This window comes from Schistosoma mansoni, chromosome W (assembly GCF_000237925.1).
Source record: "Schistosoma mansoni strain Puerto Rico chromosome W, complete genome".
NCBI lineage: Eukaryota > Metazoa > Platyhelminthes > Trematoda > Strigeidida > Schistosomatidae > Schistosoma > Schistosoma mansoni.
The window spans coordinates 16,053,474-16,064,105 of record NC_031502.1 but is presented as its reverse complement, the minus strand read 5'-3'; the positions used below and the strand labels follow the sequence as shown (position 1 = coordinate 16,064,105).

The following is a 10,632-nucleotide window of genomic DNA, read 5'->3' as shown; positions in this document are numbered from 1 at the left end:
AAAATCACCACAACAAACATAAACAAGCAGTAGAACGTACTGCTCTCACTGCTGCATCTAAAGCCCAAAACTTATGTCGGCTCCTTGCAAAACGCATAAGAAAGAACGAAGATCACAATATTCACTATTTACTGCACGATGGCATGACGTATTATGACCAAACCGTAATATGCGAACTGTTAAGTGAATGGTAAGCAGAGATGGATAGTGGCTAGCAGTGGAATCCAGGACGTGCGTTTCGTTCTATTTGGGACTCGTCAGCTGGATGTATCTGCATCTCAGAGTTGATGTTCACTCTGGGACTCGAACCCAGTACCCTCGCTTCAAACGCCATCGCGTTATCCACTCGGTCACTGAGTCCTGATAGCCACTTGCTTGTGAGATGGGGTGAAGTTTAAACTCATCAGTTATTGTTTGTTTGAATCTTCCCATCGATTTGTTAGGACTGCAACTGGTCAGTCTCTAGTTGGCATATGTGCATACTGTGCTTATTGCCTCGATATAGCCTTAATTCACAAGCATGGTAAGCAGAGATGGATAGTGGCTAGCAGTGGAATCCAGGACGCGCGTTTCGTCCTATTTGGGACTCGTCAGCTGGATGTATCTGCATCTCAGAGTTGATGTTCACTCTAGAGACTGACCAGTTGCTATCCTAACAAATCGATGGGGAGATTCAAACAAACAATACTGAATGAATGTTAAGTGAATGGTTTTCCTAAAACGGGAACACATCTAATACCCCAGATATTAACATAAAGTGCATCAGCAAAAATTATCTTAGTGGCATAAACTTTGATATTAGGGGTATACACACTGCCATCAAAACCCTTAAGCCAAATGCGAGTTCTGGTGCCCATGACATCCCATCAATCCTCCATAAAATGTCAGGACCGGATATACAGATGTTATTGCTCAAAATATACACACTATCTTTAGAGGCGGGTACATATCCTGAAGCCCAAACACAAATCAGGTCCTAGAAACCTGGTCAAAAACTACAGACCTATAAATATCACTCCAGTTATATCATGCATAATGGAAAAAGTGATGCAAAGTCAACTATCTGGTCACCTACTTAAGGAAGATCTAATAGACCCATTACAACGTGGCTTCATTAGAAAAAGGTCCTGCAGTACATGTCTGATAGACTTCTTTAACGAGGTTACTCGCATACGTGACCAGAAGAAGCTAGTGATTAGACTATATTTCGATATAAAGAAAGCCTTTGATAAAGTACCTCATAATATTCCAATCAATAGACTTCAGTTAGTTCGAATTATAAACCTCGTATTGCACTGGATTAAATCTTTCCTCACAAACGGTACCAAATAACCAAGATTAACTTTACAACACTTACACCTCGACCAATAACTAGTGGTGTTGTGCAGGGTAGTGTCTTTGGTCCATTGCTCTTTATAATCTATATCAACAATATATGCAAGTGCTTTACCACAGGTAAGACCTACCTCTACGCTGATGACTTAAAGGTCATCTATAAACTGACATTGGTGATGTACGTAGTACTATGCAAACAATCCAATATGAACTCAACAAGGTAGACAACTGGTACAAACGCTGGGGGTTAGAGCTCAACACAGAGAAATGCGGTTGGCTATGTATTGGAGACACGTCTCTCAAAATAAAACTAGCACTTAACAAAAGCCCACTGCCCAGAGTGACATCAGTAACTGAACTAAGGGTACATTACTCGGAGAGTCTTAACTTCCCTGAACATATCTCAACTAAAGCATCTCAGATGCGGAGATTGCTTGGCTTCATTCCTCGTAATTTCTTTCAAAAAGAAACCAAAATCATTTCTTATAAAGTCTGCGTAAGACCCATCGTTGAATACTGCTCGTTCTTATTTTCCAACCTATGTCTATCCGATATACTTAAGGTGGAAGGAATACAGCGAGACTTCACTCACAAAATACTGAAGAACGACCGACTCATTGACTACAGATCCCGATGCCATATCTTAGGACTAGAACCCCTCTGGAAAAGAAGGCTTAGGTTTAACTTGATTCTCTATTTCAAACTCCTTAAAAATCTTAGTCATTCCACATGTAATATAGTTCCCTCCCAAGGCTCACATGGTTGCAACCTTCGAGACAGTCTAAATTGAGAAATACAGATCAAAAACTCGGGAAAACTTCTTCCTCATCAAGTATGCAATTTTATGGAACAGTTTTCTTTCTGAAATACGCATGGCAGATAAATTCCATACGTTTGTAAAACTTATCGATCAAGCTCTCACCTACACAGATCTAGCGCAAACGAACACATCCGCGTCCCACACAGACATCATAGGCTCTCTACATATATAGACTAAATTGCCTTATTTTCCTACTTTGTAGTTGTATTAGATACTTTCCCATCCCTAATTTTTTCAAAATTGAAGTAAACAGGCAACTCACTGGACCTATCAATACTCGGTCGCCAAACGACGCTCACAAATGCCCTAAAAAGTCAAAAGAAACTCACAAGTGACTACCTACCACCAGTGGTCGTACATCTATAGAACCTGTTACCCAATAACTGGTTAAGACAGAACAAAATTACATCCGTACGAATTTAGTGTGAGTTCCTTCTTGTCTATCCTTTATCATCTTTTTACTCTTCTGTACACTATATTGCCTTGCCGTTAACATTATTTCACCACTCGTTATCTTACCTTATCTGTAACTAATATATATCTACACTTTTCCGCCTACTTTGGTAAACAACTATCCTGCATTATGTCCTTCTTAATGCCCATACTCTGATTGGCAACCTATACTTCACACTATAGTCAATTAAAGCATTGCATCGAAGCCTTACGCACAGTCCATAATTTGTAACTGTCTGATAAGCTTGTAAAATGGTACTTGTAGAGATTGTGTTTTCCTACAGGATGTGAAACACAGAACATTGTGTGAGGTAAGATCTATATCCGAAAAATAAGCTTAAATGAGCCTAACACCACAATGGGAGGGAGGGTGGAGTTACTGACCAGCGAGCATTGACGGTGAGGGCGATGACTTCAATCCTCCCTTGTTTGTGAGGCAGAACGTTTTGTTTGAATCAGGCTCTTTAGGGATGAGAACAAGTAAATCAATGTGTAATAATGAGGCTGTTCTCCTACACTCACCATTCAGACTCATGTTTCTAATTTTTATGCTGGATTAGCTATTCTGCTAAGACAACCTATAACATTCTAATTTGGACTTTTACATGAAAACTGTATGGCGGGCATCGGATGATGAAAAAAGACAGACCGTTAAGGATATGGTTGCTTTTTTACTCAACACTATACTTTCTATATGCACTCTCTATTCTAATAATTAGTCTTCCTCATCCCAACCTTCCCTTCCCTTCCTTCGTTCGAACCCACTACACCTTGATAAATATCATATTTCATTGTTCTTTATTACTGCATTCTCTCATCTGGAGCTCCTGATCACATTTCACTCTAGCAACATGAGCTAGTATCAATTGAATCTAATAATTTATCATACCACCATCTGTTCCACTACTAAATGTTAAGCATTGGTTATCGTTCATATCTGAATTCCTTGCTGCTCCTCGGTTTCTTTTTTCTCTTCTTTTTCTTTTTTTTCTCTTCAGAGTCTTGCTCTGAGGGCGATCCAAAGTTTCCCAACTTCAGTGAAACTATGCAGGCTACATAAACGAAATTTAATGGAGCCAGACAAAGTCAAACTGTATTGACGAATATAATTAGTTCACAACTGTCTTTATGAGTCAAAAATGAGGATTCTGCTCAAAATACTCCTTTATTTTAAAACCAAGAATCGACAGCCTGATTTCATAGCTAGAAACTCATGATTTGTCAGTTTAAATCTCTCAACTATACCACCGACTAATCAGAAGTATATGTCATATCGACGGTAGGATTTCTATTTACAATATATAACAGTATTGAAACCTAACGATTTCGGAATGTAAGGCGGAATGTTGGATTTAATATTGTCAACTTCAACAATAAAATCATGAAATGATCCTATTGTCTTTTGAGGTGTCTTATTCAAAGTTCTAGTTTGTGCTGTATTTAATGGTCAACAGTGTCAGAATTAGTAGTAGTATCAGGAGCATGGACATTGACAGATATTTACATTCAGTAATAAATTGCCAATTGTGTTCTCACCGAACCATTTGTGAGTACTAGTGCGTGTTTCGAACAGATCTATGGATTTATATTCGTTTAATTACAACCAATACATTCTATAAGTTACATCTGGCATCATATTTCAGTTTGATAATGTACTATTAGATGAAAATTTAAACTATAATGTGCTTTAGGAGTTTATAAATAGATTTAAATTTTGATTTTTGACCAGAAAGTATATCAAATTTGGCAAAATTTTGGTTCATTTCATTCTTTGGGAACAGTTACCACGGCCTACTGCGAACTTTACCTTTACTAGTGAGCTAGTTTTCTCGCAGATTTGGAAAGTTTCATCGCCGTGCAATGCCAAAACAAGCAAATTCAAACATAAAGAGACCTAAAGATTTTTAGACTAAAGCGGTCACACGTATTCGGAGTTGGACAACGCCTTTACGCGTAACACTTTTATGGTTGAAATCATGAGTCAATTGAAGCTGGACCACCATGGAAAACCTGGAAGCACTGGACGGCCGTTTCGTCCTATTGTGGGACTCCTAAGCAGTGCGCATCCACGATCCCGCCTCGCGAGATTCAAACCCAAGACCTATCAATCTCGCTACAAGAGGTACTTCCTGAAGTTCTAGTGAGAAGCAGTGACCAGTGGAGTTCAACCGGGTCTGTTGTGAGGTAGTAACTCACATAAGACAATGGTGGACGGTTGCTCAATTTCGTTGATTGGTTGAAGTTAGACATTAACACAGTTGGATGCCGGCTCAGTGGTCTAGAGGTTAAGCATTCGCGCGTGAGACAGATAGGTACTTGGTATGGATCTCGCGGGGCGGGATCATGAATGCGCACTGATGAGGAGTCCCTCAGTAGGACGAAACAGCCGTTTAGTGCTTCCAGATTGTCCAGGGTGGTCTAGCTTCAACTGACTCATGATTTTAACTATAAAATTACTAAAATCTCCACAAAACCCCTTCTGATAACACCTTTTTAATCGAAGTATACCAACCCAGTCAAATCAGAAGTGAGAAATCAAGTGGTTCGAAGATATATTTGGAAGACTATTGATATATCGTGGAGCGTTTGATCTAAGCTGACTAGTAATTTAAAAGGATGCGTAGCACGGCATATGCAGTCGTGATCTGGCGCGGATAAGTGACCGAACTCCTTTAGCTATAATGTGTCTAGTAAGACTAATGAGGTCAGAGTCAAACGTCTAAGGCTCACAGAACTATTAATTTTTGGGATTTATTTACTTCTACAGAGCAATCCACCAAAATTATCAGGGAATCATGAAATTAATATGAGATCTTTAAAAGTTATCTGATTGTCATTCTAAGGATTATTTTGATACTCAGATCTTTAGTTAATTCAATTAACATACATGACTTATAACAAGAACTGTGCAGTTACCTCGGATATCAGTGAATCGAAGTCGTTCGATAACCTAGACGTCTTGAAGAGCAGAGTGAAATCTTTCCCACTGTAACTATGCATCATATGTTATAAAATAGATATATAAGTTCGGCGAACAGGAATCCCATAAATCATTCTAACGACTAATGTTCGTCTACAAAAACTAACTCTGGTCTTGATAATCTTTCAAGTCCCATTGCTGTGTACTTTCAAAACACAAGATGAGTAATGATGTGTTTAGTCAAATCCAAAAGTTTCGCAATACTTTACAGCTTTATTCATAATTGTCTTGTTTCGGTTGATGACTGTTTAATTCTGAGCAAATGAAACGTAGATATCGTTCAGCGTAGGATGATTTCATGTTAACGAAAATTCTATCAAATTAGTTTTATCTGTCATTCTCTTTATTCAATACGCTCTAATATTGAAGTGGCCACCAAGCGTTTATAATACACAAAAAATACAGTGTTTTTATTAACATTTCATGTGCTACTATTTCTGAGTAAACATCAACTCCGGGATGCAGGTACCTCCAGCTGACGAGTCCCGAGTAGGACGAAACGGGCGTCATGGATTCCACTGCTGGCCACCATCCATCTTTGCTTATAAACCTATTTTGTTCATTTGTACCACCACACAGTTAACATTCCCAAAGAATAATCTTTCTTATTTCGAGCTAATTATCTTCGCCTTCTGTCTCATATTCTTATCGCGAGTTTGTTAACTGTAGATGAATTCAGTGAGTTGAATGTATTAACAAGTCTAAAGACCAGTTTATAGACCTTGACTACGGAATTACTCATACGGTTTGGCTTTAATCAAAAGCCTTAAATACGGTTTATTTCACACAAGAACTGTACCTCTCATCGTCGCACAACTGTAACTTTTTGAGCCAATGACTGCTTCTGAAAAAGGTAAACAACCAATCAGAAAAATAACTATGTTGCAAGTGAAGTTAAACAAAAACTTCTTCTCCTTCTCTCTTATCATACTTTTTTCTGTTTGTTCATTGATGTGGAATTCCTGAGACGCTAAGCAAAGGCAGATGATTTTCTTCACAGTTTGCTTTTTTCTATTACAAACTAGGTTGTCTGGGAATATGGGATTTACTCTTTATGCATCTCTCTACTACCAGATCAACAACTGCCCTAATTCTGAAGTTAATTTTACTTTCTAGTCAACATAAATGATTTTTATTAAACAGTTTTTCTACCTTATATTTCTTGTGGTTGATGGTGTTGGGAAAATTGCAAATCTTTCTATAGAGTTATCAGAATGAAAGTGATTTTAAATAAATTTTACCTAATAAAAGCACCATCCTTAACTTCTTCATTTCTGTTATTCTACTTGGTTTATATAGAATTCTGTTAATTCTATGTATAATTCAAGCTCTGTACAACTAGTTGCATAAAATCTTTCTTAAAAGAATCCAACAAGTGGTTCAAATTTCCCAACACATATAATCCTTCAATATACTGGATAGTAAATATCAAGGAATTTCTCACTCATACCTTTTGCCCCTGGGTAACGGAAGTAATCGTTACTCTTAAGGTTTTCTAATTGAGTTGTAAACTTTTAAATATCAACCATTTAATAATACATACTAGTTTCTTTCGTTTATTTTATGTATCCTGCTCGAAAATTGTTTTATGATCAGAATTTAGTGACAAACACTTTTACTCTCTAATTCCCAGTTTTATTGAAAATATTATCTGGATAACTTAGGAATGTTTTTTTATAATTTAGAGTTCGAAAAAGGAACTTGATTGTCAACGAATTCTTTCAAAGCTTATTGATGATAAAACGTTCATCAATACACCAGTCACCTTTCTCAGTAAAAACCTAGGAGAGAATTTAAACAATACTCAATTCACAGAATAATATGTAAAAACTTTCGTCTAAATTTGATCGAATAGTTTCACAGTATTTGAGTACCGAGTTCATGTGAGATATTAAGGAGGAAGAATGTATCTGTAAGATATCAGCGAAAGAGTTTGATGTAAATCCAACGTTTCACCTGGTAGTCTGGTCCAAGCTTTTTCAAGGATATATATATATATATATTCAATGTAACATAGACGAGAGCTTGATATATTTCTATGCTTAAACACTAAGAACCCACTTTCAGTTTTATTGAGACTGCTCCTTTGACTGTTTACAAAAGTCTAAAGCGACTGTCACACCCAAAAAGAAATTTCAAACTTCACAAAATATTTTCAATGTAAATATCAAATCTATGGAAAATAAGAGGGACTTTAATAGGAAAAATTATTTTCATTTTGCTAGGTAAAATAATTTTTACTGTCTACTGGCATACTAATGTTCTGGATCTTCTCTGTTACAAACAGTGTGATTATTCAAATTAGTCTTATTAGTAATCCCTTTACACATATCGATCAATCTTTTCAAGCATTCTGATTACTAAGACGCAATCGGAATTCACAGACAAGTGTGAGGCTCTTCAACTGTAATGTTACCCAGTAGGTGGTTATATTTCGTTAAAATATTTGGTTGTCGTTTAACTTTAATGCCAATTTGTATCTCACATAGAAAGGTTGTGACTAACTTTTATAAAAGTATATATAAAGTTTTAGATTTTGTACTTATTGAGGTCTTTGGATTTAGTGAAAAGATTAGATTCCGAATTTCATTGTTTCACGTATTTTAACTAGTCAGTCAATAATCTATTTACGTGATTTTATGAAGGCTATTTGACGAAAAGGCACTATAATTTGCCAATGAGCAGTGGGGAGGTGATCGATCTTGATTCATGGATTTTCAGTATTGCGTGCCCAAACTATGCATGAGATCAAACTTAGGGAAGATCTGTGACGAGCTTTATAAGATTCACTTTTGCGTTGAAACATAAAAATCCACACAACTCAACTCTAAGCAGCTTGTGATATACCATGAAATTCACTCAGTATCAGAGGTGGGTACCTGCATCACTCTCAGATCGAATGACTCCACTGGTCAGTAATTCTTACTAGAACTTTATAAAATACATTTAGAAGAACTTTCTGAAAAATTACTTTTATCTTATCGGTTGACGCATATTAACAATAAATTAAAAGAAAGCAGAAGGAAAAAAGGAAAAAAATTATCATGGAAAATATTAGCATACACACGTAAGTTCGACCTTCTTTTCATGCACTGCAATGATAAACGTAAAAGTATCAAGAATCTACATTCAGTGACATACACTGATAGTTAAAGATAACAGAACTTAAAACAGTCACAAATTGCTAGACTTATTAGTTTGGAAATCATATCAATTGAACCGATATATTAAGGTCATAAATCTTTTCGAAAATTGAGCTAAAAATTAGTACAGAATTAAGTGTACGAAATACTTTCAAGAAGTATTAAGTATGGTTGACAAAAACTGTTGAATGAAAACTGAGGAGCAGAAGTGATTCCCAGTTCAAATCAGATAATTATTAGGAAAATATTGGAATTTTCAGTAGTCAGACTGAAAAACTCAAAAAAATTGTTTGACTCATTTGACAAGAAACTCGAAATTACACATTCCATTTCATCAGCGATCTTCACTTAGGACGTATGACTTTATATGATCATTTGGAATAAGGACAGATTGTAATGGATCAATGAACTTTGATATCAAATCATATGTTTGAGTAGAATTCGATAATGGTGTTTCATATACATAAGATGGAAAGTTGTTCAATGACCTATTGGTTTCGCGACAAAACGACTCAACTTTAGAACTTTCTGATGAATATTCCTTATCGTTTATGTTTGATAACTGCGTTTCTGAATTTATTGTGGCTATTCCAGCGGACATGTTATTCTGCTTTTTCAAATATGGTAAGGCTTCTTCAAGATTTTTCGTATGAGTGATAGCTTCTTGTTTTTCTTGACGTCTCCATTTAGCCCGCCTATTTTGAAACCAAACCTGAATCGCATAAATGTAAACTAATATGAATTAATTTATTAGTGACAAGTGATTACAGAGGATAGTATATGTAAGATATAATTCGCAGTATCATCAAAGCCATCAAAAGTTTACTCATCAAAATGTCTTCAAGAAACCGAATATTACTCTAATGTAGTTTTGCTCTGTTGAATCCAAAGTTTACTTAAGTCATAAAATCTAGAAACAGTTAAGAATCACACAGAATAACTATATCCGATACTTTTCTAGCTAATACAGCAGCGCTTAATAGAAAATGCCTAGGAACCAACAACTGTATATTTAGTTATATTAAACTTGAACGGTTCTATTTAGTAGGCACTTATTTACAAATAGCTATGTCACGTAAGCAAAAATATACTTCTTTCCGAAACAGTTTGAGATGAGTGTGATATTTATTCATCCATATTAAAAAATCATCTAAGATATTGATAGTTTAGTAAACTATACTTACTCTTAGTACATATAACTTATCTATATTGTTACTTATTATATTGATTCTACTGTATTATAAATTCGATGAAGAATACTAGTCAGTGACCTATGCTATTCCACGAGGAATGATAGATGTTAGTAAGTCAGTAAGTAAGTAACATGAACTATACTCTAATTCACTCCGTATTGTTTCTTTGAATCTTCCAATTGATGTTTTAGGACTGCAACTGGTCAGTCTCTCAGTGACCGAGTGGATAATGCGGTGGCGTTTGAAGCGGAAGGTACTGGGTTCGAGTCTCAGAGTGAATATCGACTCTGAGATGCAGGTACATCCAGCTGACGAGTCCCAAATAGGACGAAACGCGCGTCCTGGATACTACTGCTAGCCACTATCCATCTTTGCTTACTATACCCTAATTGTTAAGTATTATACAAAGTATAAGTATATAAAGAATAATCAAGTACACAAAATGTAAATGCATATATGCTCTATTATTATTATGATTGAATTACTCTCAAAACATCAAAACAAGGTATGAAACTCTTTACATTTTACAAAACTAAGTTCACAAATAGGAGGTTTCAATACTATTATGCAAGAAAACGAATGACAACAACAAAAACAAACAAACTGATAAATCAATTATAAACAATGAACAGGATATGACAACATTAGGAATGAGATATTGATTATTGTTTGTTAGTATAAATGCTGGTGTACGGCTGATGCTCCTCC

At 35.9% G+C, this 10,632-nt stretch overlaps 1 protein-coding gene across 1 annotated transcript in view; it reads right to left on the bottom strand.

Moving 5' to 3' along the window:
- Positions 1-9,065: 9,065 nt before the first annotated feature.
- The window catches only part of Smp_091160 (putative retinal homeobox protein), a gene marked incomplete at both ends in the record, with an annotated part of 3,131 nt that continues 1,564 nt past the window's right edge, over positions 9,066-10,632 (bottom strand). The window contains one exon of the mRNA XM_018788748.1: positions 9,066-9,443. Within this exon, the coding sequence (XP_018654260.1) occupies positions 9,066-9,443 (378 nt within the window). The remainder of the gene's footprint in view (positions 9,444-10,632) is intronic.